The sequence below is a fragment of the Pleurodeles waltl genome, chromosome 10 (assembly GCF_031143425.1).
Source record: "Pleurodeles waltl isolate 20211129_DDA chromosome 10, aPleWal1.hap1.20221129, whole genome shotgun sequence".
In the NCBI taxonomy this organism is placed as follows: Eukaryota; Metazoa; Chordata; class Amphibia; order Caudata; family Salamandridae; genus Pleurodeles; species Pleurodeles waltl.
This window is the reverse complement of record NC_090449.1, coordinates 466,570,861-466,584,973: the sequence shown is the minus strand read 5'-3', so window position 1 is coordinate 466,584,973 and position 14,113 is coordinate 466,570,861. Positions and strand designations below refer to the sequence as shown.

Sequence of the window (14,113 nt, the reverse complement as noted above, 5' to 3'; positions counted from 1 at the left end):
TTCTGGAAAGCCATCTACTGGTGCATTGAGCTTCACTTGCATGGTATTTCATTGTAAAAAGCCACCCACTGAACTTTATTGTGGTAAACTCACATTATCTTACATTCTAGAAAGCCATCCACTGGCTGTGTTGCAGTACACTTACATGGTGGTATATTTTAGAAAGACACTCATTGCCTATGTTGCAGTGCACTCATATGGTTTTACATTCTAGAAGAAAATCCATGGCTGCATTTAGGTGCTCTCACATGGTATATTACATGTAGAAAGGCACTCACTGGCTGCGTTCAAGTACACTCACATGGTGTTACATTCTAGAAAGCCATTCACTGGGTGCGTTACAGTGGACTCACATGGTGTTACATTCTAGAAAGCCATTCACTGGGTGCATTGCAGTGGACTCACATGGTGTTACATTCTAGAAAGCCATTCACTGGGTGTGTTGCAGTACAATCACATGGTGTTACATTCTAGAAAGCCATTCACTGGGTGTGTTGCAGTAAAATCACATGGTGTTACATTCTAGAAAGCCACCCACTGGGTGTGTTGCAGTACAATCACATGGTGTTACATTCTAGAAAGCCATTCACTGGGTGTGTTGCAGTACAATCACATGGTGTTACATTCTAGAAAGCCACCCACTGGGTGTGTTGCAGTACAATCACATGGTGTTACATTCTAGAAAGCCACCCACTGGGTGTGTTGCTGTACACTCACATGGTGTTACAATCTAGAAAACCCTGCATTGGCTGTGTTGCAGTGAACTTACATGGTGTTATATTCTAGAAAGCTTTCCACTGGCTGGGTGCCAGCACACTCACATTGTACTACATTCTACAAAGCCACCCACTGGCTGTCCTGAGAAACATTCACATGCTATTACATTCTTGAAAGCCCCAACTGGACGTGTTGCTGTACACGCACATGCTGGTAGCATAATGGCTAATGCACAGATGTTAGCAACTCCATCACCAGAGGTCTAGTGAACATGACCACATCACAACCTGTAGACATATTCTAAAGCAGTACCCTGACTGTGAAGATCAATGCAAAAGTAAGACGATTATTATAGTAAACATGAAAGAAATGGTCCTATCACTTGGTCCTTAGGATTACTTACCTCTCCGTTAAAGCAATCTTTACCCAGAAAGACAAAAGGAGAAGAGCCTTCATCGCCACCATCACCCTTCGTGAGGGCAAGCCCTCGGCACCACTCTGTGCTGGTACCAGCTCCCACTTGTCCTATGAATTAAAATATAAAAACTTTTAATAATGATTTACACGTATACTTCTCCGTCACACAACAGCACTATTGATCCACATTTACTTCATCTCAAAACAATGATTCATATCATGCAAATGGGCAATAGGATTCTATTTACAGGATTTTCTTTTTCGGGCTGACAAAAAATATATATTTATTCGGTCCATCAGCGTATATTTACCTTCGGCGGAAAAGTGTCAAGCTTAAATAATCCTATTAATTAATAATTCAGTTCACTGTTAGCTTTTGTTTGTCTTGTTACTTTATAAATGCCTCAAAGCAAGGTATACCAACACATGATCAATTTCACAATATCTACATTTATCATTCTAAAGTGCACAAGATTGTTCATTAAGAGTCAAGTTCTTTATATTCCCTATCCAGTGATTCTGAACACAAGCAAATCATCCAAACCACTGATGTCCTGAAGAAATCTATCTTCAGTCACATGTCGTTGCCGAAACATGTTGACTTTACATCACAAAGACATTAACACTGAACTTTCAAGATCTACTGTATAATATGCTATTTACTATTATGAGATTCAGCTCTTTAGATCAGAATGTTAATAAATGTTGCCAGCCAGATGCTTTTAAGCATTTTTCACAGACGTCTCCTCCCCCTAATGAAGTTACATTTTCTATAAGTGTCTGTAAGATCATTGATACAATTGTGTATTGTTGTTTATTCAAATAGAGTGTCTATTGATACTCAATAATATTCTAATAAATGCACACACCATCGATATTGACTACAAGAGCGTGCATGTCTAAAGAATTCAAGATGACCTAACAAATAAATGCACACATTTTGTTGTTTTTCTGGATGATCTCGCATTTTTAGAAAGACCAGTTATTTTCCCGCCCTATTTTCATTTAATATATCAAATTCACAACAAGCAATAATAGTATAGGCATGAGACACATGGAGACGGATGGCCTGATTCCTTAAAAAATGCTGATACCTGCACAGGAAATGTCACCTCCTTTGTGCATTGGTATATTTTAGCTTCTACCTTTCTCCGCCTTTTTCCTCTCACTATGAAATTCTAAGCTGTTGGGTTCCCTTTCACAACCTAGAAAAGGATTTATTACATCTCTTGTCAGAAGTAAATCCATAAGAAAATCCAGGGTGGGAAAAAGTCAGAAGGGAGTTTGTGAAGGCCATAAATTGAGGGGCATATTTATACTCTGTTTGCGCCGGATTTGCGTCGTTTTTTTTTACGCAAATCCGACGCAAAGCTAACTCCATATTTATACTTTGGCGTTAGACCCGTCTAGCGCCAAAGATCTTGGAGTTTGCGTAATTTTTTAGCGTGGACACCTACCTTGCGTTTATGATATGCAAGGTAGGCGTTCCCTTCTAAAAAATGACTCTAAGGCATGTGTGCCTTATTTAAACTCCCGTGCAAAAATGACGCACGGGAGTGGGCGGGTCTGAAAAAATGACGTCCAGCCGCTTTTGCGTCATTTTTTAACGCCTGGTCAGGGCAGGCGTTAAGGGACCTGTGGGCTCGGAAGGAGCCCAGAGGTGCCCTCCCATGCCCCCAGGGACACCCTCTGCCACCCTTGCCCACCCCAGGAGGACGTCCAAGGATGGAGGGACCCATCCCAGGGAACTTAAGGTAAGTTCGGGTAAGTATTTTTTTGTTTTTGTGGCATGGGGGGCCTGGTTTGTGCCCCCCTACATGCCACTATGCCCAATGACCATGCCCAGGGGACATAAGTCCCCTGGGCATGGCCATTGGGCAAGGGGGCATGACTCCTGTCTGTGCTAAGACAGGAGTCATTTCAATGGGGGTTGGGAGTCAAAAAAAATGGCGCAAATCGGGTTGAGGCCAATATTTTGCCTCAGACCTGACTTGCCCCATTTTGTGACGCCCAAGCTCCATTTTCCCCTACGCCGGCACTGCCTGGTGTGGGTCATTTTTTTGGACGCACACAAGTCAGCTGCGCCGGCTAACGTCATTCAATAAATAAGGCGCCCGCATGGCGCTTTGGAATGGCGTTAACCGGCGTTAAAATTTTTGACGCACAACTGCGTTGGCGCAGTTGTGCGTCAAAAAGTATAAATATGGGCCTGACTTCTTTGCCGTAGTTCACAAACATTGAAGGTCGAATACACCTTGGGTCTACTGCTCACCATCCCTCGCTTGGGATTTTTTCCTTAATATTAAAACTGGTCGTGAGGTAATGTTAGCCAAGAGTAACTATGTTTAGTGGGCATAAATCCTTATATTTACGTTTGTAATACCGTTTTACAAGCACATATGCCATTGTGAATAACTCTCAGAGCTTTGCAAAGGAAAAGTTTACTTTTCAATATATTATCACAGTTTTTGGACAAGTAAAAATGATAAGTATAGAAGTGTAATTGAGCGAAGGTCTAGGTCTCCCCTGCTAAATTACTGGTCTTTAATCACTTTTTATGCAATTCTGATTTTACCTGTGCAAATTAGCTATGTGATAAGGTCTTGAAAATCTCCTTGACCAAAAAGACACATAATCAATGTATTAGGTGAACAAGCTCTTCCACATCTTTGGACATTCCTGTCTCAAGGTTCTACCCAAAGACTGCTTTGCCCACTAGCCGTATCCTAGCAATGCCTCTGTGCTCTTGCCCTAATCCTTACTGGCAAAGCTGTAGGAGTTGTTGGTAAAATGTTGCATAAAATCTAAATGAATACAGAGCGAATAAGTGATCTCTAATCAACAGTGAGTTGGACTGAAATTTTATATCAGTTTGGGCCAGATTGTACTCTGGTAATCGAGAGAAGACAGTGTTACTATATTCGGTTTGCCCTGGAGCACGGAGAACACTGCTACATTGTGGAGTTCTTAGACAAGGAGCAGGGGTTTCTTTTCAGGACGTCTGAGCTTGAAGACAGTTCTTTGGGTGAGGACTATGTTTATTTCGTGTGAGAATACTCAAGTCACTTTCTAGGCACATGTATGCGGATATTCCAGGGCGATTGAAGATGATAGAGGTAGATGAAGGTTCTGAGTATACCTTTAGGTGGAACATATTCTGATTAGTATACCAGGAGAACTTTTTTCCTGAAGCCATTTCATGTGAGACCACTTTTTGAGGGTCTTTGTATGGGTCACTCCTTCCAAGTGCCAACAGCAATCAGCAGAGATAAAGCTGGAAAAGTGACTTGATTGTCTTAATCACCAGCTGCAGGGTCACATGGCATCTGTCAGGTTCAGCAAGCACTGCTTGAGCAAGTGATGTTTTTATTAGAGACTAAATAAGTGATAATAGTTTCTTGTCAAATCTCCTTAAACTTCAGCAGGGCATAAAGTAGGACTGGCCCCTGTTACTGTTGATCTTTAACATGCATTTGGGTCATAATGTAGATAATATTATACTATTTCTGCGGAACCAGGGAGAGGCTGTGAATCACTCAGTTCTAGGAGGCGTTCATAGTTTCTGTCTTTAGGGTTAACCAGAACAAATGTGAGATGCTGGCCATGGACCCAGCTGAGGTCGACAGACTGGCTAAAATGTTTTCCTTCACATGGTCCTTCTTATTTGTTAAACATTCAGGAGTTCACATACATTCCTGCAGCATTTTACTCATTGCTTGAAGTAATCAAACTAAGTCTGATCTAAGGTATAAAAGCTCATCTCAACAATACGAGAGCAGGTGTTAATTCTCAGAATCAAATTCACAATATATGCACTGTTAGGCCCAAGTGATTAATCTGCCTAGGGACCTTTTGAGTCATAGTCCCACAGCCCAAGCTTAAAGATTTACAAAGGGAAGTGATACCCTTACTTTGGTGACATTATATTGAGACCAGCATGAAAGTGCGGATGGAGTGTCTAGATATTGTTTAATATTTTCAGGCGGCATGACTTACGAAATTGCTCGAGTAGAATAAAGAACCCTGGAAAGGAATATAATGGTACCTGGCTAGAGAGCACTTTCCCTTGAATAGTTGAAATCGAATCCATTTGAATTTGAGTGTTGATGGCTAACTGAAACAAGCATTTCCAATGCAATATGTCTCGCATATTTAAAAAAGTTAATTGTCATCGTTTGATGACAGCACTCACGAGCAAAAACAAAAGAAAACATGCCTGGAAACTGAGCAAATACGACTTGGCAAAATAAAAAAGTTAACTTAAAAAAATAAAACTTTGCAATTTTGTTTGTCCTGCTGGGCCCGTTTTTGCCAGTCACAAGCCCTCTGTTTGTGGGGCACTAGAAGTTAAAAAGAACAAATAGTACCTAGCAGCGGACGGGCACTAATTAAGTTGAATCAGTTAGTGCTTGATCCCTGCTCCACACAGAGAAACGGAAATGATGCCAGGGGTGCCCTGACAAATTACGAGGCTGTAAATAAGAGTGCCACGCAAACCAACAAATGGTGAGCAACAGGCGGGCTCCAGGCCCTTTACTAAACACATCAGAGTCTCCCAAGCGAGATGCATGCACTAGCACATGCACTCCCAAGTGCGACCCTAAAAATGTGACTGTTCATAAAACAATAAAGGCATGTCATTTATGAAAGTACATCCCCTAAAATCTTATGAAACAGAAAAACATTTTAAAATACTCTTTATTTTGAACGAACAAATTTCTATGTGACTATTTTATTATTGTGAATTGACAAAGATAATTTGAGAAAAAAGAGGAGTTCCCTGATAAAGTATCAATGACCATTTAAACAAAGCCAGACGAAATAATATGATCATTATATACGGAAGAGTTACATGGTTGGTGGGGTTCTGTAATCAGTGTGATTCACAATTCTCACTGTAAAGAGGATTGTACAAAACGTCAGTTACTGTATCATGATTTTCATGTAAGCATCAACTGTTTACTATCATAACATACGTTTCAGGTTTATGACGAAAAGCATGATGTTTTGGATGAACATCCGGAAACAATAGGGAATGCAGATGAAAAGGAGTGTGAATAACACAGACTAATAAGAAAATATGTTTTACTTCCATATTTTGCGTTTAATGAAGTAGTACTTTAAAATAAATGTATTGTCTTGTAATAAATCCGTCATATGTTGTTGAATAGTTGATGATAAAGATTTTTCTTGTGTTTACTCTCTGCATGGCTATTAATCTGAGCACAGATACAGCTGTATTACAAATCATAGATTATGAGCTCCTAACCACGGTTAAATGTAAACTATGGCTTCTGATATAGCTGAACTTCTTAGCTGCCCTTGTTACCATCAATCAATCCCCTCTCATCTACACCATGAAGCGTCAAATGGAATCCACTGACAACATCTTTAGCTTGTCTCCCTTCCACCAACCAACTGATGACAGTTCATTCACTTTGACACCTCCTGGATCTGGATGCTCCCTACCACCAGCAAAGTCCACCAGGGTTCCATCTTGTCTCCTGTCCTCTTTAGTCCATACATGGAGCTCGATGGGCCTCTACTCACAAATAACATAAAATCTCACCAGTATACCAACAATACACCATTTTGTTTGAAAGCTTCCTCCACTCCAGACATCCAACACTGTCTGCACCTGTTCCAAACCAGGATCTCCACCGCCTACATGAAGCTCAACCCTACATTGACAGAGTTCTTACTCTTCATCAAGAAAAACAAGCAACTACTAGTTCAAACCGGGCTCCGTGACATGAACCTGGGAAGATTCAAATACCAACTTTCACCCAATATCAGGCCATTCGGATTCACTCGCAGGGAGCACATCATCAAGAAAGCCAAGACTGCCTAGTACCAGCTCTCTCTATTGATGAAAGGGGTATTCTTCTGAATTGCTGTTTCAGTTTACATACATTCACATCTGGATGGTGGAAAAACGCTGCCCCGAATCCTCCTAGACCCCACGCTGACACCCTTTAACAACCTACAAGCTACAGCCCACCTCCTTAAGGGCCTGGGGAAATAGGGCTACAACACACTCACTGTGATGGAGCTCTGCCGGCTTCATTTTACAGCACCAATCATTTTCAAATCCAACAGCATAATCTGAAAAGCCATGACGCCTGGCAGCTCTGCATACTTGGCTGACAAGATCCCACCTCTGGCAGTTCTTGGCACAGCCATACATGTGGTAATAACTGGACACTGCTGGACCCAGTAGGCCTGACGACATGCCAAGCCCTGTCCCCATCCAAGACACATTAAAACTAGAGATGAAGAAGTGCAAGAAAGAAAAAACAAGGCAATAGGTCTCCTCCATTTATGCACTCTGGATTCGATAAAGCTTTCCTGTATCCGTCAGGATTGCTCCAACTGTCCACCAATTTAAAGAGCTAGGACACGCCTCTTTAATGAACATTACAAGGCAGTAACAATCGGCCTCCACTCTCAGAACTCTGCTCCCTCTCCAGCCCATAACCCTTTGACTGTTTCTTTGTGTATGACCCTTTACAGCGCTACATTGCTTTTTATCTAGGTTTCTAATAAAGAGACATCAAGAATTGGACAGTTGAGCCTAAAAATGTAAGACGAGGAAAAATATTAAAAATATTTAGGGCCTGATTTAGGTGTTGGTGGAGGGAATACTCTGTCACAAATGTGACAGATATCTTGTCCGCCGTATTCCGATCCCCATAGGACAGAATTGGATCGTAATACGGCGGACAGGACATCCGTCACTTCCAGTGACACTTCAGACTCAAACAGACTGGCAAGTTGATTGGATATGCTACCTGAGTCAAGTTAAACATTTATTTATTTTTAGAACACAAGCTGTTTTTAAACAGGAAACATATCTGGACAGTACCACATCAAATGATAAAACAAGGATGCCACGGGCTTGTAAAGAAAGTTAGGAAAATGGACCCCTAAGCCTCCACTTGGGCAGCAAAGGGGAGGCACAGATGGGGTACAACACCCTCTTCATGCCTTGGGTATTGATGCCATTGCACTTGCTGCACCAATAATAGCCACGCACCCGGCCTTGTGGATAATTTAATATCCACTAATAATTTGTAGCATTCTGGTAGATGGAACTCGTTAATTCACTGGGGTGATATAACTTTCACAAATTAAGTAATAAAAATAACTCATAGATATGGCATTGTTCCTGTGAAATACTGGAGCAGGAAACCACTGCTAAAACCATAAATCCCGAATTTTCGCCAGTTTCATTTTTTTTTTTTTTTTGCTACTTCAGCATCACATAAATCACTGATCATGCACTTCAGGCACTCGCTGCGCTCAGCACCCGTGCCTGTGGCAAACACTGGCATTGCTGTGCCCAGAAGACCCGCGGCTTTGCCCTGGCGGCAGAACCCTGCATGCACTCAGGGCTTAATTTGAGCTGCTGGTTGCCGGTGCGGACAGCCGGCATTTACTTTTGGGGAGACAGTAAAACAAACTTAGCGGAAAAACAGAGGAAGAGAAAAAAGGAAAACCTGTTATAAAGGGAGACATCAGGAGGCTGTAAGAGTGAAGAAAAAGGAGAAAGTTATGCTACGTCATCATATGTTCCAGCTGTACACGGGGAGTTGCCGAGCCCCTATAAGATCGCAATAATGTGTTCGACCAAGAAAGAATTATACATCGTTTAGATTAGTTTGATTTCGAACGAGAATATGTTCAGCACATGGCTGTGAAGCCACCAGACAGGCTGCATGTAGGCTCTACACAAAACCCACACATGCTTTAATATATGGCATGGAAAACAAGTGCAGTTAATATCTTGCCCAGTTAATTATCTGTCGAGTTTGGATTAAAAAGTCCCAAATTGTAATATCGACCTGTCCACTTGATGACGATGTGTGACCCTCGCCAGATCCTAAAAATTAAGAGCAATTGGAAATATGAAAAAAACCCTGACATCTTACCTCTAGGCCTCTCTGCTGAGACTGCTTACGCCTGAGGGCAGGGAGCCTGGAGTCCAGTCTCGGTCGCTTACAGCAGCTACAGTTGCATCGGTACAGAAGTGGGGGGGCGCCTTCTTATACCTGGGCGGTAAGCCCCAGACGGGTAACATCTGGGAGCCCCCTGATTGGCGGAAACCGCATCTAAACACAGCTGTGCTGCCTCAGAGAGCCCCTGTCAGGCCCACACCCACTGGCCGTGGCTATGGGAGATGAGACCACCACGCCATCACCGTGCCCTTCATAAAGGGATTAAAGCTGGACCACTGAAAGGGGACTCCGTTTGCACGAGGCCGGGTCTGTTTTACCAGGACACACGGGTCACAGGCGGCACGGCAGGGGTGTTTGATTAGGGATGCTTTGTAATGTGGGGTCAAATCTGCCATTCACAGCCGCACACAAAAGAGTTTATACCCAGCTGCGATGAAGAAAACAATCAGAGCCACCAACCCTGATGAGATGTGGCCAGGCGAGATGGAGAGAGAGAGGTAACAACTGGGATGGAGGTGTACACCGAGAAGAATAGTTTTTTAAATCTAAAGTAGAGGGAACTGCCTGCTGTGCGGCGGGAGGGGGCTCAGGCAATGGAGAGCAGAATGAGAGGGGGGAGCGAAAGAACTGGGTAAGTGAGCAGGTAGATGGGCATGGCTGGAGGAAGGGGTAAATGAACGGGCGAGAGGTCTGTGGCCACCCATGGGAACCTCAGTTACATAGGTCTGCCTGGCTGGGCAGCAATGCGGGAAAAGGCATGGACAACAGAATTATGTGGCAGCGGTGGACTAATTATGTGGCATTGTCGATTTAATAATCGGCCAGAAAAAGAGAATTATGTATCTAAAGTGGCACATTTTGTCACAATACTGTCCGTGCAAATATTTTATCCCATTAATATAAGTTTCACTTCAAAATACAGCAAATCAGAAACTAAAAGGTGAACTGGCATGCAAAGCCAAGGCCTAGCACTACGTAGCAATACACCTGAATGTATCCTTAGTAACTTGTTGGTCAGTTGGAGCTACAAATATTTTTTTTGTTAACATTTAAAAATTATGCAGAAGACAAATGATTAGGAGGCAAGTACAGGAAATCCACAATTATGCAGAAAATGCTGTGGCAGCAGAATAACATAACTGCATTGGCAGCGGCTAAAGGGCAGGCGATGCTGGCGGTTGGAGTCAGTGGGATAATACAGAAGCTGGCAGAGTCGGGTGGGTTTCATGGCCGCTGACGTGAAGCCGGAGATTGGTGATGGCACGGAGACAGCTGGATGTCTCTTACTGGGGTGCTGATGCTGGTAGATCTTATGAAGGAGAGGAAGAATCATGGTGAAAAGGATGGCAGGGAGGCAGCAGTTGCCATTGATGGGAGATCAGAACTGAAGGTAACAAGCTTTGGGGCGACTGGGTGGTGGCCGTCGAACAAGATGTGAGCTTGCTATCTTTTGACTGGAGACTGGAGGAGGAACCTCTGGGGAGAAAAAGAAAAGGAAGAGAAAAAGAGACATTAGACAACTAAAAAGAAGACAGGATTGCAAGACAAACGGGTAGACTGGCTCGCTGGGAGCAATGGGAAGGGGAAGTGGAAAGGGGAATGAAAGATGTGGGCATTGGAGGTCTGTTCGGTGTGAACAGAATGTTTTGAGCAAGGGGAGGAAACAGGGCACTGGTGGGGTGATGGATAGGGGCGTGGGGACAGACACAGTAAAAAAGTGATTGGAGGTGATGTTGGGGGTACCGGGCTGCAAAACTGTATCAGGGGACTCAAGTGTTGTGAGTAAGTAAGTAATGGGAGAAAATGATTAATAGACAGAGAAAGGGGCTGAATACTACGGGAGTCAATTTAGAAAAATAACAAATTGTACGTGGGGATTACTAAACCACTAGAGGGATATTTGTATTTGATGACAGCAATTAAAGAGACTTTTCGGAAAGCAGTATCTATCTATCTACCCCCTTTTCCCCGATTATACACAGAGGTTAGTGCGGGGGGGGTCTAAAGACGAGGAACGAAAGATGGCCAAGATGGCGTGGATGCAGGTTATCAACGAGAACTTTACATCAGCATTTGTTATTTATACTAGTTGGTGAAGAATGCTATTAGGAGCGGCGTGTCATATAATCTAAGTGCATCGATGTTACTAGAAAGGGGCAGGCAAATCTGAGTGGCATGCGGTGCGGAAGGTATGATGAGGATTTTTTTTGCAAAGATGCAGGAGGTTGTGAAGATGAACTAATTGTAAAGACGCCAGCCTAAGTCTCAGCCAGGGCTGCAGCTTCCCTCTTAAGTGTCAGGATACCCTGCTGGGTGATGTGCATGCTACACACAAATATGCATAGAATAACATAACATAATATGATATGACGTGGACCTGTAGTCTCAATGACTCCCACCAAAGAGGCCAGCGCCCGCGGCGCGTGCAGCTAGAGGCTTTCCAGTGAAATATCAACCGTGTCCGGTGCATCCGTTTCAATGTGAGGTCGGGGCATAGCAACGGCGCAGTTTCATCTGGGCAGTGTGATGATCCTTCAAAAGGTTTTCTGTTACAGGCCATCAGCAAGTTCAGAAAGTATTGCCTAGTGCGGTACGAACTATTATGCCACACAGTGATTCTGACAATCAGTGGGGGAATGCAAAGACCACAAAGCAGATCTCGCTGGGCATCTAGGAAGTATGAATACGGGCTAATAATATGGCAATTAGGTCGCGGGTATTACGACATGAGTGGTCTTTTTTTCAAGACCACAACCCAACCCCATGCTGCGTACAGCCGAAGGCTGTGCGCAGCAGGAGTTGGCTGCAGGGTGCGCATGTGGCCATGGCCCGTGCGGCCAAGCATTATACCCACCCAACCCCGCACTGCACACGGCGGCCAACCCTCCTGCATGCACCAAACCTAAGCTGCCACCGCCTTCAGTCATGTGCAGCATGAGCTTGGATGCAGTGGGTGGTTATTTATTTTCAATTTTTTTCTTGATCCGCAGATCCACCTGTGGAGTCCCAGAGCTGCAGATCCACAGATCCAGCCGTTGGTCTGTGGAACTGCAGATAGGGCAAAAAAATAAATAATGGGCAATTTTTTTGCCTCCCTCTATGTGTCCTAATGGATCAGGATACCTGTATCCTGACCCCCTATGTGTTTTTTCACTGATCATTACCCCACCCGTAAGCCGATGCGACAAAAGGAAATGGTGGCTGCAACTTTTCTGTCAGGTTGAAGCCAGCCAATCAGGACCTTGCTTTTCCCCCAGATCCACGAATCTGAATTTGCAGCCCGATATATATATATTTTTTATTCTCTAATATCTCAGAAACTACTAAACAGATTTACACCAAATCACAAGTGTGCTTTTGGGATCAAGATCTATCTTTCTGCCAAATTTGGTGTAATTCTGTTCAGCGGTTCGGGTGGTAGTCGTGTTCAAAATTTTGAAAAATCCCCCTGGCACAGAATGGGGGAAAAGCGTTTTGGGTCCCCACCTTTGTTCTCGGCCCATGCTTGACAGAGCACCCCAAACTTTCTAGAAATCAGCTGTGTTGACCAAAGTATAAGTTAAAAAAAATTCATGAAGATTCGTCAAGAGGTGCCAAAGTAATTGGCAAATCAAAAAATGCTCTGTCCATGGTAAAAAAAGTCCTAACTATAACTACCTAGTGGCAACTGCCACTAGGTTTTATATATATATATATATATATATATATATATATATATTTGTACAAATATATATGTTCATTGAATTCACTGAAAAACAAGGATTAAAATAACGTTATGGTTAGCTGTGATAAAAGGATTTTTTCAAAATAAAACCTTGGAAATTGAGGGGGCTGAGATTGCCTGGCTGGAAAATGGCTGCCTTTTAGGTGTGCTCTTCCGTCTGTGACACTATCCACAATAATCCTAGTGCTAAACCACAACCAATCCTAGCATAACGAGTCTGCAGTTGGTGTTTGAACTCATAGAGACACGCTTTAGCTGCTGAAAGAGAACTATTGTGAGCATGTGGGGGCAGGAGGAGCCCTGTGTAGTGCTCAGGTCTTGTTGACGGCTGAGCACCGCTATCAGCTACCAGAGGCCTTTTACCCCCTCACGGAACCCGAGGACTGCCAGAGGAACATATCTGAGGCTGGTGAGAGACTGATGTTGCAGTGGCGGTGTGCTCTCATGGTCGAGGGAGACTGGAGGCCATTGAGACGAGGTTGCCGTGGCCCGGGCGGCCTAAGAAGAGTGGTGCAGGGCTGAGTTGCGGCGTGGTGTCGGCCACGGTGACAGACACATCTAGGGGCATGCACCAGGCTGCTTTGCTTCACTTACACCCCCTGTACATCGGCCCCTGTGAGGTGACCTCAGAGGTGACACGGAGAACACTACTGATGCTGCCTTGCCGGCCTAAGAGCCTAGAAGTGCAGAAACATTTGTGAGTCCAGTTGCAACCACTGCCTGGAGCAGCATCGGAGTTGTGGCGGCGTTGGGGCCTGCTGAGGCATGTCTCATTCCCTTCTACATGGCACTAACGACCTAAAATGCCACACGGGCATGATGCCTCATACCCATGCCTTGCATGCTAGATAAGACTGCGGGTGGTGCTTTTTGCTTCCCAATGAGAGCCACAGGAACTTGAGGTCAGTGCAAAAGGTGTTCCTTGACAACAGTGATCACCCCAGTGGGATATTGATGGTGCACAGTTATAGTGCGACACTGGCTACATCGTGTGGAGCCACCTGGAGGAGGATGTGCCCCAGTTAAAGACAGCCCCCTCTATATATGATGATTGCTGACACCTGAAGCATTGGGGATTCTGGCTGTGGAGCTGGGAGTACCTACTCTCCCTGTGGATCGGCCGTAGACCTGGGGCACCCACTGTGACCTATATGACGAGTGACTCATGTGACATTGTCATTGCCCCCTGGATGCACAGAGTGTCTGTTGATAGTTGACCCTTCTGATTCCAGTAGTGGATTGGCATGCACCAATGTTCGGATTGGCCTCCACTGCAACAGGGTGGCTCTGTGAGTGG

At 44.1% G+C, this 14,113-nt stretch overlaps 1 protein-coding gene across 1 annotated transcript in view; it reads right to left on the bottom strand.

The window, feature by feature from the left end:
* LOC138261625 (SCO-spondin-like) overlaps positions 1-9,126 on the bottom strand; it is a 1,514,343-nt gene extending 1,505,217 nt beyond the window's left edge. Inside the window, exons 1-2 of the mRNA XM_069210750.1 lie at positions 9,066-9,126; positions 1,121-1,242 (exon numbers count right to left, since the gene is read on the bottom strand). Of these exons, the coding sequence (XP_069066851.1) occupies positions 1,121-1,182 (62 nt within the window). The 5' untranslated portion in view covers positions 1,183-1,242; positions 9,066-9,126. The remainder of the gene's footprint in view (positions 1-1,120; positions 1,243-9,065) is intronic.
* Positions 9,127-14,113: the final 4,987 nt, after the last annotated feature.